At 39.4% G+C, this 22,804-nt stretch overlaps 2 protein-coding genes across 11 annotated transcripts; both read right to left on the bottom strand.

Annotated features, from left to right (window-relative positions):
• Positions 1–927: 927 nt before the first annotated feature.
• golga7ba (golgin A7 family, member Ba) lies at positions 928–10,214 on the bottom strand. Of its 2 annotated transcripts, none has more exons than XM_079895683.1 (5): positions 10,113–10,214; positions 3,202–3,327; positions 2,414–2,566; positions 2,162–2,263; positions 928–1,068 (listed from the first exon to the last, which is right to left on the bottom strand). In XM_079895683.1, the coding sequence occupies exons 1-5, from the start codon at positions 10,122–10,124 to the stop codon at positions 988–990; spliced, it is 474 nt and encodes a 157-aa protein (XP_079751809.1). In that variant the 5' UTR covers positions 10,125–10,214; the 3' UTR covers positions 928–987. The 2 variants fall into 2 exon arrangements, with proteins under 2 accessions (XP_079751809.1, XP_079751808.1); XM_079895682.1 differs by lacking the exon at positions 10,113–10,214 and adding an exon at positions 9,145–9,336.
• Positions 10,215–11,363: 1,149 nt separating this feature from the next.
• On the bottom strand, positions 11,364–22,475 carry zfyve27 (zinc finger, FYVE domain containing 27). Of its 9 annotated transcripts, none has more exons than XM_079895565.1 (14): positions 22,415–22,465; positions 21,613–21,843; positions 21,324–21,394; positions 18,693–18,879; positions 18,505–18,600; positions 17,297–17,409; positions 16,169–16,290; positions 15,965–16,036; positions 15,581–15,601; positions 14,445–14,498; positions 12,645–12,786; positions 11,983–12,029; positions 11,813–11,894; positions 11,364–11,725 (listed from the first exon to the last, which is right to left on the bottom strand). In XM_079895565.1, exons 2-14 carry the CDS (start codon positions 21,840–21,842, stop codon positions 11,658–11,660), a joined length of 1,305 nt encoding a protein of 434 aa, XP_079751691.1. In that variant the 5' UTR covers position 21,843; positions 22,415–22,465; the 3' UTR covers positions 11,364–11,657. The 9 variants fall into 9 exon arrangements, with proteins under 9 accessions (XP_079751691.1, XP_079751695.1, XP_079751694.1 ...); XM_079895569.1 differs by lacking the exon at positions 14,445–14,498 and adding an exon at positions 15,336–15,356; XM_079895568.1 differs by lacking the exon at positions 14,445–14,498 and adding an exon at positions 15,333–15,356.
• Positions 22,476–22,804: the final 329 nt, after the last annotated feature.

The raw sequence follows: 22,804 nt of genomic DNA on the forward strand, positions 1-22,804 counted from the left end.
GCTCTGGCTCTTGGCAGTCACGTCATCAGGACTCGTTTCTGCTCTGACGGCGCGTTATATTACAAAGCATGAACGATTAGCACACTGTGAAATAAAGCAAATCATAAATAAAGTCATAAATAGTACCCGTGGTTTAAGATGGCAGTGTCTGGGGTCAGATATCCACCCTGTCCTCTCGTCAACAACTACTGATCCTACTCTAAAATATGACCTCTAGTCAATAATTCCAGTAAAAGTGCTCATCTCCAAATAATCTAATAAAAGGTCTAGAATCATGGAAATGGAAGACTGTCATGTGCCGATCGGCAGCTACATCACATGGCGTCGTGAGTGAGATTGCATATTACAGTGACAGAAGCTTATGTGAGCTTTACCCAGAATGCTACAGCTAGTGTGGAAGCTTGTTTCTGCCACGGAATAAGAAAGTGGAAAAAGGTAATTGTGACGTTTTATCTCACAATTCTGACTTTTTTTTTCTCGGAATTCTGACTTTTTTTCTTGGAATTCTGAGTTTACATCCTCCAATTCTGACTTTTTTCCCCTCAGAATTCTGAGTTTACATCCTCCAATTCTGACTTTTTTTCTTGGAATTCTGAGTTTAAATCTCGCATTTCTGGCTGTTTTTCTCAGAATTGCAAGAGAAAAAAGTCAGAATTGTAAAATAAAAAGTCGTGATTACCTTTTTTATTTTTCTATGCTGTGGTGGACACAAGCTTCTATAGCTAGTGACTCGGGATGTGCAACGACTGCAGGTTTGTGAAGGTGCCGGAGGGTAACATCTATCGAGATGACTGAGGTAATGACGCGCTGCTCACAGCTGATGTGTCTTGTGGAGGCAGTTCATGTCAGGTGAGTTTCTGTTTGGCGATGCTGAACTGGTCAGCGTGTCTGTTCAGCGGGCGTCAGTATGAAGGCGTCACACGTGGGCGAGTGAGTGTGTGTGGACGGGTGAATGTTACAGTGTGTGTGTGTGTGTGTGTGTGTGAATCATCGTCCGCTGCTGCTGGTTGTGCTGCTTCCTGAGCTTGAGCCGCTGGAACCACGATCCTCATACACACTGATCTCAATCTAACACACACTCGGGTTAAGGGAAAAACTCACACAGCATTAAACAACCTTACATGCGCAAACTACTGGATAAAGACATAACTTTACACATACATTCTCATACTAGACTACCTAACATGAATATGATCAAAACTGGTGTCCAATTTGTAATATACTATTATAGTTTTTGGTTTTCTTTTTAATTTTAGTAAAGGTTTTATCAATTTTGTTGTGTTGTTATTAGGTTTTGTCGATATAGTGTTTATTAAAAAAAAATTGTTTATTTAGTTTTAGTTATTTTAGTACTTCAACTTAAACTAAATGAAAATGAGAAATTTTCCCTTCCCCCATTTTTTTATTCAATTAAATTTTTTCAAGTAATGAAAATGTTTAAAAAAAAATGGTTTTATGGTTTTAGTTGTAGTCAATGATAACCGTTGTCCAATTACAATAAAGGCACAAAAATAGCTTATTTGACATTCAACATAATCTGTTACATTTATATTTAATGTACAGAAAAAAGAATAAATATAAATCTTAGTAAACAACTTAATTTGATGAATAATAACATTTAGTTTATTTGAAATTCAACTATTTGTTGAATTAATCTTCAATTTATTAAACTAAAAATCTTAATTAATATACAAACCAAAAACATTATTTACTGTACTCCACATTTGTTCACAATCTTGTCTTCAGGGTTGCATTAACTGAAAACCTCATACAAAATAAAAATAAGATAAAAGTGTTCATGAAATATTTAGTTTGAGCTCATAAGGTGGACTAACAAGATTTCTGAAGAATAAGCACTTTCCACTGACCATTTGCGCACGCACACACACACACACACACACACACACACACACACACACTAACCCGACCCCTAAACCCACCCACCCATCTCTCTCACACACACACACACACACACACACACACACACACACACACACACACACACACACACACTAATCCGACCCCTAAACCTACCCATCATACATACACACACACTAACCCGACCCCTAAACCTATCCATCACACTAAAATATAAAATATAGTTAAGTAGGTACACACACACACACACACACACAGTAGTTTCTAGACTGTGTAAGGATACGACCCTCATGCCTCTCTCTAAAGGGTCTGTGATGAGGAGACCTCTTGGAGCGTAGATCTTCTCATTCTGCTCCTGAATGTACCGCGAGATCTTCTTCAGCACCTGCACAAACACACATAACCACGCTTTTGACTGTCAGACTCATTTATATTCTCCATATTCTGCAAAAACAACACGTAAAGTAACCAATAACAGTTAGCTTTCTTTTTATGTGTCATTTCGGGGTGGGTTTATCTGAAACTGATTACATACCTTCTCATAGCGTGTCTCGATGCACAGGAATATGAGGTAAACCGTGAGACAGGCCAAACAGCCCTCGAGGTACGACTGGCCTCCGATCTTCTCCGCCTCTGCATAGTAATTATTCAGTGTCTTCACCGTGTCCTCAAACAGCGTCCTCTCAATCTGACCAATCAGATGCAAGGACAAGATGAGTCAGCCAATCAGAGAGCAGCATGGAGGTCATTATATGGCATTAACTAGTGAGTTTAAATAAAAAAATGACTTCGATCAGGTGCTGAAATAAAAAAAAACACTCAATTTCTTCATAATAAATAAACAGATTGTGAGAATGCCACAGAAAGCTTTACATGTTAAACGGTCTCTCCCTGCCATTTACTCAGCAAGTCTTTACTGGCTGTCTGTAACATGATCTTACACCTTTAAACAGCTCTATTATCAGCTCTATTAGCAGCTCATTATGTGTGTGTTGTGTGGAGTTTGCGCACTCAGCAGTGCTTTTGCTGAAGAGCAGAGTTTCTCTGAGTGAAGAGCCTTGTTGTCTTTTTCTCATCCGCTCCTTTTTACTTGCGTTGTCTCTCTTTTGTTCTGACACACACACACACACACACACACACACACACACAGTCTAGTTCGCTATCTTTGTGGGGACTCTCCATAGACGTAATGGTTTTTATACTGTCCATACTGTATATTCGGCCCTCTTACACTAACCCGACCCCTAAACCTACCCATCACACACACACACACACACACACACACACACACACACACACACACACACACACACACACACTTACCCTGCTGTCTAACTCAGAGGGGAACTTGGTCTGGAACTTGCAGACTGTGCCATCAGTGTAGTCCCTCTGAATGAAGACCTTATTGGCTAGAGATGCGCTGTGTCTCAACTCCTGAAGGTTATGAAACTACAGCAGAAGGAGAGAGAGAGAGGGTTAGTGCGCTACAGTCTGATCTAATCATAAATTACATTACCTTGGGCAGCTAGATGTTAAACAATCCATGACAAATGGCTTGATGAATGCAGTTTTCTGTCCTCTGTTGTAGAATTTTCTATTGAAAACAGAAGTGTGGGCATGGAAATTAGCCACTAGTATTCAGCTACATCACTGCTATGAACTAACTTTCTAGTCAGTGACATTAGATGGTGGTTTTAGAACTCTTTGCAGCGTAGTGCAGTGATGTCATCATTAGCACATCACTGCATAATTTAGAGCGTATTATGACATCATGGCATTACTTGGAACTTAAGGAGTAATGCAGTGATGTTGTCATTATCTCAGAGTAATGCAGTGACGTCATTATCTCAGAGTAATGCAGTGATGTTGTCATTATCTCAGAGTAATGCAGTGATGTCAATATCTCAGAGTAATGCAGTGATGTTGTCATTTCTCATAGAGTAATGCAGTGACGTCATTATCTCAGAGTAATGCAGTGATGTCATTATCTAAGAGTAATGCAGTGACGTCATTATCTCAGAGTTATGCAGTGATGTCATTATCTCAGAGTAATGCAGTGATGCTGTCATTATCTCAGAGTAATGCAGTGATGTCATTATCTCAGAGTAATGCAGTGACGTCTTTATCTCAGAGTAATGCAGTGATGTCATTATCTCAGAGTAATGCAGTGACGTCATTATCTCAGAGTAATGCAGTGACGTCATTATCTCAGAGTAATGCAGTGACATCTTTATCTCAGAGTAATGCAGTGACGTCATTATCTCAGAGTAATGCAGTGACGTCTTTATCTCAGAGTAATGCAGTGATGTCATTATCTCAGAGTAATGCAGTGACGTCATTATCTCAGAGTAATGCAGTGACGTCATTATCTCAGAGTAATGCAGTGATGTCATTATCTCAGAGTAATGCAGTGATGTCATTATCTCAGAGTTATGCAGTGATGTCATTATCTCAGAGTAATGCAGTGACGTCTTTATCTCAGAGTAATGCAGTGATGTCATTATCTCAGAGTAATGCAGTGACGTCTTTATCTCAGAGTAATGCAGTGATGTCATTATCTCAGAGTAATGCAGTGACGTCATTATCTCAGAGTAATGCAGTGACGTCATTATCCCAGAGTAATGCAGTGACGTCATTATCTCAGAGTAATGCAGTGACATCTTTATCTCAGAGTAATGCAGTGACGTCTTTATCCCAGAGTAATGCAGTGACGTCATTATCTCAGAGTAATGCAGTGATGTTGTCATTATCCCAGAGTAATGCAGTGACGTCATTATCTCAGAGTAATGCAGTGACATCTTTATCTCAGAGTAATGCAGTGACGTCTTTATCCCAGAGTAATGCAGTGACGTCATTATCTCAGAGTAATGCAGTGATGTTGTCATTATCTCAGAGTAATGCAGTGACGTCATTATCTCAGTTATGCAGTGATGTTGTCATTATCTCAGAGTAATGCAGTGATGTCAATATCTCAGAGTAATGCAGTTAAGTCATTATCTCAGAGTAATGCAGTGACGTCATTATCTCAGAGTAATGCAGTGATGTTGTCATTATCCCAGAGTAATGCAGTGACGTCATTATCTCAGAGTAATGCAGTGATGTTGTCATTATCTCAGAGTAATGCAGTGACGTCTTTATCTCAGAGTAATGCAGTGACGTCTTTATCTCAGAGTAATGCAGTGATGTCTTTATCTCAGAGTAATGCAGTGACATCTTTATCTCAGAGTAATGCAGTGACGTCTTTATCCCAGAGTAATGCAGTGACGTCATTATCTCAGAGTAATGCAGTGACGTCATTATCTCAGAGTAATGCAGTGATGTTGTCATTATCCCAGAGTAATGCAGTGACGTCATTATCCCAGAGTAATGCAGTGACGTCATTATCTCAGAGTAATGCAGTGACGTCTTTATCCCAGAGTAATGCAGTGACGTCATTATCTCAGAGTAATGCAGTGACGTTTATCCCAGAGTAATGCAGTGACGTCTTTATCCCAGAGTAATGCAGTGACGTCATTATCTCAGAGTAATGCAGTGACGTTTATCCCAGAGTAATGCAGTGACGTCTTTATCCCAGAGTAATGCAGTGACGTCATTATCTCAGAGTAATGCAGTGACGTCTTTATCTCAGAGTAATGCAGTGACATCTTTATCCCAGAGTAATGCAGTGACGTCTTTATCCCAGAGTAATGTAGTGACGTCATTATCTCAGAGTAATGCAGTGACAACATTATCTCATAGAATTATGCAGTGATGTCATTATCTCAGAGTAATGCAGTGATGTCATTATCTCAGAGTAATGCAGTGATGTCATTATCTCAGAGTAATGCAGTGATGCTGTCATTATCTCATAGAATTATGCAGTGATGTTGTCATTATCTCAGAGTAATGCATTGATGTTGTCATTATCTCAGAGTAATGCAGTGATGTCATTATCTCAGTTATGCAGTGATGTTGTCATTATCTCAGAGTAATGCAGTGACGTCATTATCTCATAGAGTAATGCAGTGATGTCATTATCTCATAGAGTTATGCAGTGACGTCATTTTCTCAGAGTAATGCAGTGACGTCATTATCTCAGAGTAATGCAGTGACGTCATTATCTCATAGAGTAATGCAGTGATGTCATTATCTCAGAGTAATGCAGTGACGTCATTATCTCATAGAGTAATGCAGTGATGTCATTATCTCATAGAGTTATGCAGTGACGTCATTTTCTCAGAGTTATGCAGTGACGTAAGTTTCTCAGAGTAATGCAGTGACGTCATTATCTCAGAGTTATGCAGTGACGTCATTATCTCAGAGTTATGCAGCGATGTTGTCATTATCTCAAAGTAATGCAATGATGTCATTATCTCAGAGTAATGCAGTGATGTTGTCATTATCTCAAAGTAATGCAGTGACGTCATTATCTCATGGAGTTATGCAGTGACGTCTTTATCTCAGAGTTATGCAGTGATGTTGTCATTATCTCAAAGTAATGCAGTGATGTCATTATCTCAGAGTTATGTAGTGATGTTGTCATTATCTCAGAGTAATGCAGTGACGTCATTATCTCAGAGTTATGCAGTGATGCTGTCATTATCTCAGAGTAATGCAGTGACGTCATTATCTCATAGAGTAATGCAGTGACGTCATTATCTCATAGAGTTATGCAGTGACGTCATTATCTCATAGAGTAATGCAGTGACGTCATTATCTCATAGAGTTATGCAGTGACGTCATTATCTCATAGAGTAATGCAGTGACATCATTATCTCAGAGTTATGCAGTGATGTCATTATCTCAGAGTAATGCAGTGACGTCATTATCTCAGAGTTATGCAGTGAAGTCATTATCTCAGAGTTATGTAGTGATGTTGTCATTTTCTCAGAGTAATGCAGTGACGTCATTATCTCATAGAGTAATGCAGTGATGTCATTATCTCAGAGTTATGCAGTGAAGTCATTATCTCAGAGTTATGTAGTGATGTTGTCATTATCTCAGAGTAATGCAGTGACGTCATTATCTCATAGAGTAATGCAGTGAGGTCATTATCTCAGAGTTATGCAGTGACGTCATTATCTCATAGAGTTATGCAGTGACGTCATTATCTCAGAGTAATGCAGTGACGTCATTATCTCAGAGTAATGCAGTGACGTCATTATCTCAGAGTAATGCAGTGACGTTATTATCTCAGAGTAATGCAGTGACGTCATTATCTCATAGAGTTATGCAGTGATGTTGTCATTATCTCAGAGTAATGCAGTGACGTCATTATCTCATAGAGTTATGCAGTGATGTTGTCATTATCTCAGAGTAATGCAGTGACGTCATTATCTCATGGAGTTATGCAGTGATGCTGTCATTACATCAGAGTAATGCAATGTTTTTATCATTAGTTCAGAGTAGTGCAGTCAGTGATGTTGTAGTAAGCTCATCAGTGAATTACTCTAAGCTAATGACGACACTACATTTTGTGAGCTAATTGTCACGAAACTCATAGAGTAATGCAGTCAGCGATGTCATCATTTGTTCAGTAATGCAGTGATGTCATCACTAATTTATAGATTAATCCAGTGATGACCTCATAATTGAATGGGCACTTCATTGCCAGTGTTGCACGGACACACACAAACATCAGAGAGACTGGCCATCTGTCACTGCCAACACACACTAACATCAGCAGGAGCGGGCCCTTCCATCCCCCACACTTTCTCTGCATTTTCACCTCTTTCTCTTGCAGTACCGATGTTGTTTTCACAAACCAAAATGATCAAACCTATAATAATACACTGGAAGACTCTAATAAGAAACCACATTCCATGACAAACTGCACAGCATCAAACTACACAAACACTTTGGGTTACACTTTATTCTAAGGTGTCATTGTTACAGTGTAATTATATAGCATATTTAAGTACTGAATAATATTAATTAACTACATGAACTTACTATAGGGTTAGGGTAGGATTAGGATTTGGTTAAGGGGTCAGTTACATGTAATTATGCATAATTTACTGTTGTTGCTATGGTACATACAGTAAGTAACATAAGTAACAAGGACATTGTAAAATAAGGTGTTACCACACTTTAAAGCTCACAGTCAGTGGGTTTCTGCTCTGACACCGACGTTTAAAGGCTATTAGTATGTTATTCTTTATCTTTGGACATCTAAAGGTCAGAAAAAAGATTGTTTAGATAGCAAGGGCAGATATAATTACATGGCCAGTCCTGACAACCTGTTTATTTAAAAACTGGCTCTGTTTTAGTAGCAGGGCCTGCCAGTTCATGGCTCCTTCTGATATAGTAACAGACTGAGACAGCACGCGCTGGTTCAAACTCACACACACACACACACACACACACACACACACAGAGTCTTGACAAGCAGCTCTTCAATGCTGTGGACGCTGAACATTTGCACAGATCTCAAGAATTATTGCACCGCCCAGATAAGAGGCATATCTGGTGTCAAATAAATGCACAACACCACAATTACTTGTTGAACTCCCTGAAATACACTCAAAAGGAACCAGAACTAAAGGAATTTGGTCTAATGAAAGCATGGTACTTCAGTACATACCATTATGTGGAATAATTCATATACCACTGCATGATACTTCAAATAATACAGTGGTCAAGAATCATGTATGCATGGTACAATTGGTAAAAACCATGCTAGTACCATGCTTTTTGAAGTACTTGCAGTTGGTACTGAATATGCAAATCATTCAGGCGTTTTACCATCTGATACCACCACTGTACTATGGTAAGCCACTATGTACGGGTAAACCGAGACTTATCATGACTAAACGCTCTGGGCTGTTGTTACTAAATGCCTTATTAATTATGCATGCAAGCCGCTCTCGGTAACTGTCTCAGAAAGATGAGAGACACTGTTCCTGACTCCCGCGAGCACAACCGATCGATCGCGAGGAGACGATCATTTAACACACACACACTCACCGCTGATACCAAAACCATCAAAACACAATCTAACCAGCCGGTGTAGCCTGTACAGAATGATTATTGATCGTAAACGTGAGGAGTGCGTTTGTTGTCTGCACGAGATTAAACAAAGAGATCTCGCGCTCGAAACACAATATCACGCGCGCGTTCAAGGTTACGCGCCGGGACAACGGACACACATTTTGACTCCTAAATAAACCTCTGAATAACTTGTGAAATCACATTTAAATCCCAAAACCACAAGAAATCACCACATGAAATCACATGTTGCCAGTTTTAAACCACTTTTAACGAGGGAAATAAAAATAAAACGCTTACAGACTCGTGACAGTACGGGAGTTTTGTTCGGTCAGTCGCTGTCCGCGGTGCTGAAATCATTCCTGAACCGGTCACCGACGAGAGAAACTCACACAAACGCGATATCTGCCAATATATTTTAGCCAAAAGAGCTTAACGACCCGCGGACAGTCGCTTTTATCCTCTTTGATGTCCAGCTGCGCGCTCGGCCACGTCACAGCACGCGCTAATTTAAATACGGCACCGGATCCTTCCGACTGTACACACACACACACACACACACACACAAGCCTTTGTCATCTCGAGTGATGAATGATGAATGAACACAATGCTTTAAGAACACACTTTTGTTTTACGGTCTGATCTAAGCAACAGCATCTCAGACAATCTGAACACCCTCTGTCAAAGCTATAACGTTAAACAGCTAAGCTGTTTGTTTTACTGTCTTTTAGTTTTAATAAAATATTGACCATTACAAAACCGACATATTAACATGAATTACAAAATGTAGTATCAATGCTTTGATAACACCAGCACTCGATCTGACCTGAACAAAACCTAATGATGTGAACATTACTAACTAGTCACCTGTAACCACTAGGAAAATCTCTATGATCGCCCCTCTTTAAAATTGTGGTAACCCAGTATAATCAGTCCTAATAAACAACATTCATTTTAGATTACCACATGATAACATTATCTATCTATCTATCTATCGCGCTTCACTTGTGGCTGTCCATGTCGTTTAGTTTTCACTGTGTATTGTATGTTTAGTTTAATCATGTGAGCAATAATCATAACAGATCATGGATTTAAAAAGCGACGCGTAAAAACAGAGACGGCTATTCGCGTTTGCCTGTACCGTCACGTGATCTCCAACCCAGATTTAAATCACCAAAATGACGGCGATTCAGAAGGTATATCTTACAAAAACGGTTCTAGTCAACGCAGCTGGTGCAAAAAAGAGGTTATACGAGGCTGTTTCTCACCTCTGTGGCCATGTTGCCATGCGAGGGCGCGACCGCGATGCCTGTCCCGGTGCTGAAGCGGGTTGTTCACGGGAATAAACGGTTGCGCTCGGGGATAAAAAAAGGGGGCGGAGCCGGAAACAATCACACAATGTGATGACGCGCGGGCGGAGGAGCAACGGACTGAGACACCGTTCAGATTCTATTATTAGGGTTTAATCAGTCAAATAATGTTTATATCTAACAGCCTCTTCAGAAATCACAAAGATTACAATATAAACTTGTCAGAGTTCACTAACAGACGCTCACGAGGAGAAGTTGCGTTCGCCTGAGGAGGTAACCATAGAAACAGTGCCATAATGTCTTTTAAAATAAATGGCGGTTAGATAACTGTGCAAAAGGCGGCAAAACACTGTTTTGGTTGCGCGAGAAGAACCTCAACAACTTTTAGGATTTGGTAAAACTTCCTCAATGAAACTCCACACAGCAAAACTTATATTCAGATTTTTTTTATTACTGTAACAGTAGATTCAACCATGGAAACAAATGGCGTTGTATTATGGATAACTTACCCAGCAAGATTTGAATTTATGTTTAAATAGCAGTAGTAGGACATTCATAGCTCTATTTAACCGTTAATACTCTGTGTTTACATTCAACCATGGCTTAAAAACAATCAGATGGAAAAATAAAACAACGAACATAGCTCATTCTTTCAATAACAATGTGAAGAGGAGAGTTATTGAAGAGAAGTTATTTGCTGATAGATGAATGGTTACTGATGATTTCCCAAAAAACAAAGATACATTTATAAAATTTACATTTTTAATATTTTTTTTTTCCAGATAAAAACAAACAAAAAACAAAACACAAATAAATTATATAATCAACAATCATGGGTTAAAGCAGGTAAGCAGCTAGCAGAAGGTTTACGACTCGTAACAGGAGTTAAGTCAACAGGTTTATGACAGAAATCAAATGTATTTTCTTCATAAACCATTGATGTCAACTCAACTAATCAGATTTTACAGTACGTGAAACAATATAAATCTTCCAAAATGCTCAGATCCACTGCTTTTGCCATCCAATGCAATGATAAAAATGACCAACATCGTTTACATGGTCTTGTTTATGTGGTGTCATAGATGAACAGGATCCTGGATATTAACCTGATTTCCCACCAGGGCTCAAGTTCTGGAAAGTGAAGTTATAATAAGTGTTGATGAAACTACAGCATCTGATAACACAGCAAGGTTAGGTCCAAGTAAACCAACCAATCTTGATATATTAGAGTTGACTGGGGAAAGCAGCATATTCCAAAGAAAAAGTCACCATTTAAGGCAAAGGTAAGGGGTCACGAATTGTGAACAGACAAAATAAACTCTGAGGAACCTCAGGAAGTGTTGAAGAAACCAAAAACGTAACATAAGCTGGTTCTCCATGTGAAATGCTCCACATAGAACGAAGGAAACCTCAAGAATCACTGAAGCAGCCATCTTGTGGCCCAACCCTAGTTTCTCTTACAGGATTGCAATGGTGGAATATTTTTCCCGATGATGACCAATCCTACTTGGTGCTGAGGAAAGTATTGCACATAGAACAAACGAACACAGTCTCTCTTTGGGCTTCAGGAGCTAAAGATTCAGAGAAAGAAAAAGCACAGAGTGTAAAATCGTCTTAAATAAAACATTCTTTGCCAAATTCACAGGTTCCACTCATACCTGTGGCTCCCATACTGGATTTGAACACTTTATACGAGCAACAGCGGGAACAACAACTGGCTCCACAGTTACTGCAGTTTCTCTAGAAAAATAAATTGGTCGGTGAAACATCATCACACACAGCTGAAAAGGTAAAGGATGTTCAACAGAACGAGGATCAGAAGCCATACCCTTTTCTTTAAAACAGAAAACGCTGAATTGCACTGGAAACAGTTTCCTGAGGAAGGACAAAAGACAATATGGTTATAACGAGAGACACAGTCATGTAAAGAAGAAACGACACCCTTTTGAATTCTATGGCTTTACGTATCAGGACATAATAAAGTATCATCTGGTTGAAATTAGGTAAATACAACCTCAACACATGACATTTTACAGACCAATGTAAGGCCATCTGTCCCGACAGCTAAAGCTTGGCTAAAACTGGGTCATGCAACAGGACAATTATCCCAAGAACACCAGAAAATCTCCAACAGAAGGTCTGAAAAATAAAATAATCAGGGTGTTGCAAATCCAGACCTAAACCTGATTGAAATGCTGTGGTGGGACCTTGAGAGAAGCTGTGCGTAAACAAGTGCCCGCAAACCTCAATGAACTGAAGCATTGAGCTTTATTTTTGTTAAATATATATTGACAGTGTAATATGTCATGTCTTGTTGTTCATCTGAGGTTGTATTTACTTAATTTTAAGACCTGATAACGTACAGATGATTTTTATTATCTTCTGAAGTTCTGATACGTAAAACCATAGAATTCAAAAGGGTGTAGTTTCTTTTTCACACGACTGAATAACAAAGAAGGTGAAAAACAGTATAAAGAGATCCATAGTAACCGGTGGCGTTGGTCGGGACCCGCTTGCGCAGTTTTTCAGTAAGTTTGGACACTTTACTGCGTATGGGCTCATTTCTGCTCAACAACCCGTTATCAGAGATCGTGTCAAACTCAGGAACAACAGAAGGCACGTCCTCGTCATCCTACCGGAAATAAACGCATATACACAGAGATAAATGAATCATATTCAACTTCTGTAGAGATGAGAAGAGACAGATCTGAACCCATTAGCTCTCATGCTCAGCTCGACACCAAAAGATCTTCCACTTCACCTTCACATGACAAAACCTGCACACAACCTTTCAAAATACCACAATTCTGACACTGACATTTATCACAATATATATATATATGGGTCAATGTTTTAATTTTTTTTTGACCAGACTGATTAGTTAAATAATCATCTGAATGCACATCTTTTACAATGAGCATTCTTTAAATTTATAAATATTTGTTGTTGGTCAAAAAAGTCTTAAAACAGTCAGTCTGACTACACTCCGGTGTAACAGTCTTAAACTGACAGTTCACCCAATAATGACATTTCTGTCATTAATTACTCTCCCTCATGTCGTTTCAAACCCTTACGACTTTGGTTCATCTTCAGAACACAAATGAAGATCTTTTTAAATCTGAGAGTTTCTGTCCCACCATTGACAGGCTACGCAACTACCACTTTCAAGCCCCAGAAAGGTAGTAAAGACAGTAATACATGTGACTCCAGTGGTTTGACCTCAATTTTATGAAGCGACACGAGTGTTTTGTATGTGAAAAAAAAGATTCCACTTTATTTACAAAATAGTAATCTCCAACAAGAGTGAGGTTAAACCACTGGAGACATATGGATTATTTTAATGATGTCTTTACTATCTTTCTGAAGCGTTAAAGTGGTAGTTGCACAGACTGTCAATGGAGAGACAGAAATCTATCAAAAATATCTTAATTTGTCCTCTGAAGATGACCGAAAGTCTTAGGGGTTTGGAACAACATGAGGTCGAGTAAATGATAAAAATATATTTCGGTCAATTGGACCTTTTTATCATTTGCACATTAAAAAGCATGACCCAAGAAAACATGGATTTATGATTCACAATATATTCAAAACATTAATTGAAAATGGTTCCAAAAACATGAACATATGAGTTTTAAACCAGATCATTCTTCGATGTGTCATTGACCCACATACATAAATCAGTGCCCTTTACTTTTGACGGCTCCTTGTCCTCGTGTGAAGGTTTTCTCTCGGTGTTAGTTCTGCTCTGTATGTAGAGGGCTCTGGGTTTAGAGATCAGATTTACTCAAGTCATTACAAACAGATGAACCCCTCCGCTTGAAGCGGCACATGTGGCGACTCCTGTAAATCTGACCCCATGTTTGTTGCTGCTGAGCTTCACTTCTTGCAGTCATCCGATGACTGGCGAGAGGTCTCAGATTTCTGTGCCCTACAGCACTTAACACCATTATAACACCACAGGCCCTCCAAACACAGGCTCTAGTGAACGTTGGGCACATTTCAGGTCAATTGCTCAATTCAGACGCCAAATTAATGCCAATAAATCAGCCCAACTCCTCACTATGATTGTTAGTGGACATTCCCAAATATTTTCAGCATGAGTTTGAACCTCACAAAAGAAATAGTGTATTAATCAACCTTAACCTGAACCTGAAGAAAGTGTCACCGAGTAACCATTTCCTGTGACATCACTGTTAATAGAAGCCACCGAAATGAATAAAGGCATGAGGGGGGTGTGGTTAGAAGTCAGGACACCTAGAGATCATGATTGACAGGCGTGTGTATGGGCACCTTACGGACTCTCCATCTCCGAATCTTTGGTAGCAAATAGGGCACACGCCACACCTACATTCAAAACACGGGCCGGACACTTTTACAACAGTCATGACCCTTATTACAAAATACATTACATTTTTATTCTTTAAAAAGAATTAGGTCTGGATTTGTCGTTGTCCACTGCACGTTTCATAAAGTCAACACCTGACCCATTAACTCTGACTCTTACTATTCTCTTTTATTTCTATTCTATTAACTTATTTACAGCACTTACATACTGTTTCCCTATTGTTGATTTGATTGCTTCTACTGTTCTCCTCATTTGTAAGTCGCATTGGATAAAAGTGTCTGCTAAACGATTAAATGTAAATGTATTTGGAGGTCCTGAGTTAAATGAGATGCATCTGAATTTAAATTCACAACTGAACTCATAGTCAAGACATACAGGTGAATCTCACAAACACAATTCCAGGTCACATTTCACCCCATAGTAAAAATTAAATAAATTATATTCTGCTTAAAGAAAACGAAAAATACCTTAACAAAACATTACAGTAAGGAGTGCATAATTATCACGAAAATAATGTCAAATAAACTATTGGTCCTTTAAAAAGTGCATAAGCAATATATATTATATATTATTGTAATTTGATGGTGAAGTATGACATTTCTTGACAGGTTTTGTGAGATGCACCCTACATTGGCAGACTAAAATCTAACAATCATACACTAATATCCACATCTTACATACATAAACATGTGCACATGCATTCAGAGCATTTACATTGATGCAAAAACATGCGCACACACAAAGACAGTTCAGACCAGGCTGTTTCTATACTCGCTTAGAGCAACTGAGGATTTACTCAAACACAAAATGCTCTCAGTTACTCTATTACTCACCACCACTAAAGCCAGAGGAGTTTCCTTGGAGAGCAGAGTAGAGGTCAGAGGTCAGGCATGTACACATACACACACTACACAACTTAATCTGCTTGGTTAATGATAAGGCTCATGTCTACACTTATGTTCACACACACACACACACACACACACACACACACACACACACACACACACACACACACACAATTTGCACACAGTCTATGTTAATGCTATAGGTCTCCACACCACTAGAGGGAGCTACTTACCGGCAACACAAGCTGAGATTCCTTGAGTAGGCAAACAGCAGAAATAGGAAAACATGTCAGAAGCAGAAAACAGAGAGACAGATAGAAAGACAGACCGATAAACAGATAGATAGACAGACAGACACAGATAGATAGACAGATGTTTTCCTGACCTCTATGGCATCTTTAAACTCATTGTCAGAGACAGACAGAGGACAGATAGATAGATAGATAGATAGATAGATAGATAGATAGATAGATAGATAGATACATAGATAGATACATAGATAGATAGATAGATAGATACAGAGATAGATACAGAGATAGATAGATAGACATAGATAGATAGAAAGAAAGAAGAAAGACAGACAGATAGACAGACAGATGGATAGATATTTTCCTGACCTCTATAGCGTCTTTAAACTCATCGTCAGGCTCCGCCTCCTCTGCCTCTTCTATGTTGCCGGGTGAAAGATCCTGAACAGGAAGTACAATCACAGAATAAGTCAATCTGGACTCTAAATGGACATCTGGACGCAGTAGCACAGACACAAAATAATCTGCCATCCAGATGTGTTTTACAGTTGTAGCAAGCGTGTATGTTTTCACCTCCACACTGGATGGAGTGGGCGTGCGTTCCAGCAGGATTGCCTGATCTGGGTCACATGGTTCGGTTTCCTCCATAGTCTCGATCCGACTCGGGTGAACAAACTCCTTCAGCTCCAGAAGAACTAGAGGGAGAGAAAGGAAATTAGGTGAAGATGTCTAGCTTAATGAAACTGAATAAAAATACTGATGTGTAATGTGTATGTATTCATTTATATTTGACTATCAGTGTAACGTCTGGTCCACACTGCAGCTTCCTCTGGTCAAGAAACGGCCACTCAGACAAGAGACCACATGACCAAATGTTTTGTATACGCTCTATGCACGATTTTAGAAATGGATTCGCTAGGCGGATTTCACATGATATGGGAGAATACTCACCCTCGAAGTTGTCGATGTAGCTCGAAATATATAATTTAAAGCTCTTCTCTTTCTTACTCTTACACCGTGTCCTAACTACACGCGTCGCGACACGCGATAAAAGGTATCTTTTCCATTTTAATCAGAGTTTTTGTCCTAACCAGGAGCGACGGCAACACGCGACGATTCTAATTTAGAAACGGTTTCTATTTTTCTGTGACATCGCAGCTGGAACAACAAACACAAAGTGTGGCAATGATAATCTCAGGTACTGTTTATGTGCTTTATTTAATGTTAAAAGCGTGTAATGTGACTTTGAATATCATTTAGTGCTCCAGCTTTGTAGCTGTAAAAGCAACAATGGATAATTCACCTCAGATCTTGAAATTAAACAAATGGAAACAAGAATGTTAAAACTGTGAACAAACAAGTGTATTCTTTGACAAAGATTGTTTTAGTAACTCAGTAGCCTATGTATTTTTTAAATGGTGTAATATTTGTGAATTTGATTATGTAGCTACTGGAATGTTATCGCGTCGCGTGTAGTTAGGACACGATGTTAGATGTGACAGCTAATTGCCTCACAATATTGTTAATATCATTCACGTTAACCACTGGAAGTTCTTGTAAACAGCAAGTGTAATTTGCCATTATCTCCACCGAATGCAAAAACGGCTTCCGACGCAGCACCGGATGTAACTGGGCAGGCTGAGACAAATCGTGGAAGCGATCGTGCATAGAGTCTATTGACATGCCTGAGGCTTTACTGACCTCTGCAGAAGTCTCTGTTCCACAGAAAGAGGGCACTGTTGAGCACAGACAGACTCAAACCCACCGGGACCGTACACAGCAGGAATAGTGCAGTCAGGAGAGAACCGTAAAACCTACACACACACACACACACACACACAACAACATTTATCATATGACAGAAGACATTTCCCAAACACGCACTAACCAATCACAGCACATTTCGTTTTTCGGTAGGAGATGCTTCATCAAAAACAATCAAGCATGTAAACATATTCTAGTACACCACCAAAACAAAATCAGGACTTCATAAAAGTGCATAATACGCTGATTTCACGCAGCCGTTATTTTAAAATTCGAAAGCGAGGCTCCGGTGGGAAGAAAACCGGAAGTGTCGCCTTTAATCACAGGAGAGTCGTGAATGCGATGGCGTATTGTTGTGTTTAATGATGTTGTGTCAATTCTAAAACTGTACATACATTTCTTTCATACTTTAGACTATATACAGTGAAATTCATTTATAAATAAAATATTTTTTTTATATATAATTCAGAAAGTAAAAAAAGAAGCAGGAATGAACTATATACATATCCTATATTGGATATTAACATCCAATAGTGTAAATGGCGGCAGCAGCTTCAGGTTAGTAGTCCAAGGCATTGTTGTTTATCTTTACTTCCGGGGTTCTTCCCACCGGAGCCTCACTTTAGATTTCAAAATGGCGGCTGCGTTAAATCAACGTATGGGACCCTTTAAAACTCAGAGGACGTGCCGTCTGACATCCAGCTCTCTGTGTGCGCTCAGAAAATCATTTATCAGACGTTTAGACTGATGTGGCTTTAAAGCACATGCAGATAAAAAAACTTTCCTGATGATTAAAAAACTGCAATGTCATGTGAGCGTGACCGCGATCGAGATGATAAACAAAACTAAACAGATGTTTTAGTTTTTGGCAAGAGTACCCTAGGCATGAGCTGTAAAGGCACAGCCCTCTTCTGGAAAGGGGGCAGGGAGCAGCAGCTCATTTGCATTTAAAGATACATGCACGAAAACAGCATGTTTTTGCCTCACAGACACATTCTGGAGACACCTGAGACACATTAAATCTTGGAAAAAGGGGCATAAAGTACAAAACATTGACTATTTTGGCAGCAACTCTGATTACCATGGTACATTTTCACAGAGGAAGATCCGAACTTGTGATTCTGGAGCATCTCTGCAATACTCACATGGAGGACACGGCGTGGCTCTCCCAGTGAAACACTTTATACACAGACTCTGCACACACACACGCCTGGGTCAAAACGTCGTCTATCCCTTTCAGCCTGTAACACACACACACACACACACACAACCCTTCATCTCTCAGTCTCAGTGCTGATGTCATGACTCAAACGCCACAGTCCTGCTCACTCACATGCCCTTGACCTCCAGCATGGCCTCCTGTTTGCTCATGTGGACCGTCTGCAGGTCTCGCCGCTGGACCGCATGGTGTTTCTTCTTCTGAACCGCCATCTCGCTGGTCGCGCCCTGGCAACGGTTGCCAAGGTATCCCAGCAGAGCTGGAGCAGAGGCCGCCAGCAGCAGCAGAGAGACCCACGCGCCTGCAGACAGAGGAACATCGCCTTCATCTTCTCTTTATTCTGCATCTCTCATGAGGATTCTGAGTTTATATAACAAGCGCTAATCTGTATAATTGACTGTTAAAGCTCTTCTAGATTCATGTTACACTTCTCACTCTACGCTTTTTCTTCTTACCTAATACAATCATTTAAAGGGCACCTATTATGCAAAATTCACTTTTACATGGTGTTTGAACATAAATGTGTGTTGGCAGTGTGTGAGCAAAACCACCCTAGAATGATAAAAATCCACCCAGTGTTTTTTTTACAATCTCAATAAATCATAAGCACTGTCTCAGAATGAGCTGTTCTCAGATTCTATGCAGTGTGATGTAGAATTGCACAGGCCCCTCCCACGACTGTTGATTGACACATTGGTTGAGCATAGCCCCGCCCTGAGTGAGCTGGACACAGAGTCCGCCATTGTTCGACGCTTGAGCAGCTGTAGACAAGAATGTCTCCTAAGCGATTGAGGTGTGTTGTTGATGGATGTAAGAATGAACATAGCAGTCTGTTACTCGAGGATGGATCAGTACTGTTTGTGATCCAGCTTACGGTCTCCGGAGCGACAGGCCTAACGTTACTGATCACGGCAGAAATGAAAGTGAGAGCGCACACTTTATGACAGCTCATCGAGTCATTTTACGGATGTAAGGTTTACCAGTTTATTAAGCACCCACTGAAAAGGTGTGTATATTTGTTTACTGTTAGTTGTAAGGAGTGTTTTGTGTACTTCGCTGTGTATGTTGTTGATAATGAAAGGGAGAGAGAGAGAGAGTTTATGGATAAGACTTTAATGCGCACTTCTTATACTGTGTTTATTAAGCTCTTACTGTGATTCTCTGGAGTAAAACTCACGCTTCATCTTTTGTGTGATGTACAATAAACTTCACTGAACTCATCAGTCTATTTTGGTCATCATTCGGACAGGATCTGCCACAGCAGGCTTAATAGTGGATAAAAGCAGATGACAAATAAGTTATAACCGTAATTAAACTAAACTATACCTGTTCTATGTCCATACAGCATATATTCTCTGGCTCTGTAGGCATTATTGTCCGACTCCCAAGTCGAAATGAACACCGCAACTGAGAGTTTCTGTTCTGATATTATCAGATGAGATTGTCCTGGCTCTGAGCGCGAGCTCGTGAGGCTCCGCCTCCTGTGCGTGCAGCAGCAGTTCATTTGCATTTAAAGGGATACACACTAAAACAGCTCGTTTTTCTGAGCCCCAAAAAATGACAATTTAAACATGCTGTAAAAAATGATCTGTTGGGTATTTTGAGCTGAAACTTCACATACACACTCTGGGGACATCAGAGACTTATTTTAAATCTTGTGAAAAGAGTCATAATAAGTGCCCTTTAAAGTTATATTTAATGTACATTTGTTTATTGTTTTGGAAAGCAGACGTGTAATAAGCTTGATGACATGCAGTCATATGTATATTATCACAAAAAACATTTTCAGCTTTCTGTCCTGACAACTGCATTTTATTTAGTTTTTTATGTTTATATTAATAATGCATTGAAATGTAATCAATCTACTGTACATGCTGGAGAAGTTTAGCAACTAAAGATCATCTTTATCCTGGAATGCCTGACATTAAATATTTCAGATTTAGACAGAACATAAAAGGACATAAAAAAGTTTGTTTTTTGTTGATTATTATATTTGACACATCAGGCTTTTATGGCTCATATAGTCGGATATAGTGAGAATATGTAGGGGGAAACACCTCAGCTTTATTCACAGGCCCAAACTGAGCAAAAATATAAAATTTTGGGCAGTTGCTGATATTTATATTGCCAAAAAATAAGAAGAATTTCTGATCGCTTGTAATGTAAATTAATCTTTATAACAGTATAACAGACGACTTACATAAAATGCATATTAATATCAGTCGTCACTCTACGTACATCTGATGATATTAAATTATAGTTTTATGATCAAAGCTCTGTAGTTTTAAAACATATAATGTAATGCAATTCAATGTTGATTGAGAGATTAACAACAAAAAAACGTCCTCAAAAGCCTGATGATCATATATGATACATTTGAACAAGAAAAAAAAAAAAGATAATAAAGTAAACCTAAGTCGGTTCAGTTCAGGAGTTCTTCTTGAAATATTACTAGCAATAAAAAGCTATTCTGATTATATATTTCACAGCAAAAGACACGTGAACCATGAGCTGAATTAGGGGGACGATTATACAATTTTACTAAAACCATTTACTTGCTAGAGAATATAAAGCATCAGTCGGACGACAGAAGGCATGTAGTAGATTGAGCGCAACAGGTTTTATCATTGATCATTTAAAGGCCTTAGAAATGTGTGTATTAAGTATAATACAGTCGACTTTATAGGGTTAACTATAATTTGTGCACATGAACACGTCATTTACGGCCGTCTACTGGTGTCTCACCTTCACTCAGCGTGAGGAAGAGGATGTTGAGCAGAACGCAGCTCGACAGGGAGCACAGCGGCATCCTCCACCTAAAACACACAGCATCAGAGCTGAACACTGGGACACACAGCATCAGAGCTGAACACTGGGACACACAGCAGCAAAAACAACTCAGAGATGCGTTTCACAACTGGCTGGAACAAACACAAAAGCCTTATGATGAGAGTCACATGATACAGTCTCCTGAAGTACAGAAGCAGTGCGAGATGTGCAGGTGTCAGTGTGATTTGTAAGGGCCGTGTCTCACCCGAGCAGGAACCGCAGCACCTCCAGCGTGTCTGTGACGGGCTCCAGGAAGATGGCCATCCGCTTGAAGCAGATCACCATGTTCAGCAGGTCAAAGGTCAGCGCTCTGGGGCCGCCCAGCTCAGAGGCGCTGTCTATGGAGGACGAGTCCTTGGCGGGACACTGGGTAAGTTTGGCCCGATCACTGCCCGTCTGCGGGAGCTCATGAGGAGAGGAGGCTGTGCACTGCATGCTGGGAGATCAGAGAACATCAGCACTGTGTTTATCTCTGCACACGCGTGACAGTCAAGAGACTCACATCTGTGGATGAAATTAAAACTGAAGCCTGCCAAGAAAGCCTAATTTAAAGCTTAATCAGATCAGCAAACTCAAATCCAGTAGACTTATATATTACTGCGAGGCTGCTTTGAAATAATGTAATATATAAAGAGTTATATAAATAAAGGTGAGCAGATTTGACTGGATCACAACCAGAAAAAAACACATCGGATGCTTTAAAACATGTGAACAGAAGTAAGAGTAATTTCAATTGATGTCAAACTGATTTTAACACACATGAGGACCGGTTTTAAAACAATAATACGTTAACTTAAAAGGTATGACAGTAATAAAAGGTCAATATCAATAAAGACGTCATATAAACATCAACCAGAAGAAAATACAATAATGACAATGACATACCTTTAAATCCTTCAAACAGTGTCTTATGCCCGCTACAGAGTCATTAAACAGTCTTTAATGTTAATAATGATTGGTAAATAATAGAATAATCTACTTATAAAAATATAAAAACGCTTTAATACCGCCTGTCCACCGAGTTCTGCTTCCGCAATTCGCAGGCGGAAGTGTAGATGTCAGAGCGCCAGGAAGAGGAGCAGAGCGCCGATCACATCGATCAGATTTATTCTGTTATTTTCTTTTCAGGTTATCCCAGAAAACCCAGAATATACAGTCAATAGAGGACACTTTCAGCATCTAAATTATATCTGTTTTTTTTTTATTATTATTATATTATTTCTTCTATTTGTGTGTTCTGTGACATTTTAAAGCCTAACTTATTTTCTTAGATAACTAAATACTCACTTGTTACTGTTGCTTTGTTTATTTTTTTCCGGCTATAATCTTAATGGTTAGTTTGACTGTTTGCTGAGATTGTGTAGCATATATCTGAGAATTTGCGCGATTAATGCTGT

This window comes from Squalius cephalus (genome assembly GCF_949319135.1).
Source record: "Squalius cephalus genome assembly, chromosome: 2".
Taxonomy (NCBI): Eukaryota; Metazoa; Chordata; class Actinopteri; order Cypriniformes; family Leuciscidae; genus Squalius; species Squalius cephalus.

What these genes read in the sequence shown, in the direction of transcription:
- golga7ba (XM_079895682.1), bottom strand. Translation starts at nt 9,204, where the DNA reads ATGATTTCAGCACCGCGGACAGCGACTGACCGAACAAAACTCCCGTAC. An exon ending in TCCCGTACTGTCACGAGTCT is followed by an intron (nt 3,328 to 9,144) that starts GTAAGCGTTTTA and finishes CTTCTGCTGTAG; the next exon opens with TTTCATAACCTTCAGGAGTT. An exon ending in CCTCTGAGTTAGACAGCAGG is followed by an intron (nt 2,567 to 3,201) that starts GTAAGTGTGTGT and finishes CTGATTGGTCAG; the next exon opens with ATTGAGAGGACGCTGTTTGA.
- zfyve27 (XM_079895565.1), bottom strand. Translation starts at nt 21,842, where the DNA reads ATGCAGTGCACAGCCTCCTCTCCTCATGAGCTCCCGCAGACGGGCAGT. An exon ending in CTTCCTCACGCTGAGTGAAG is followed by an intron (nt 18,880 to 21,323) that starts GTGAGACACCAG and finishes CTCTGTCTGCAG; the next exon opens with GCGCGTGGGTCTCTCTGCTG. An exon ending in GGTCCCGACCAACGCCACCG is followed by an intron (nt 12,030 to 12,644) that starts GTTACTATGGAT and finishes GTCCTTCCTCAG; the next exon opens with GAAACTGTTTCCAGTGCAAT.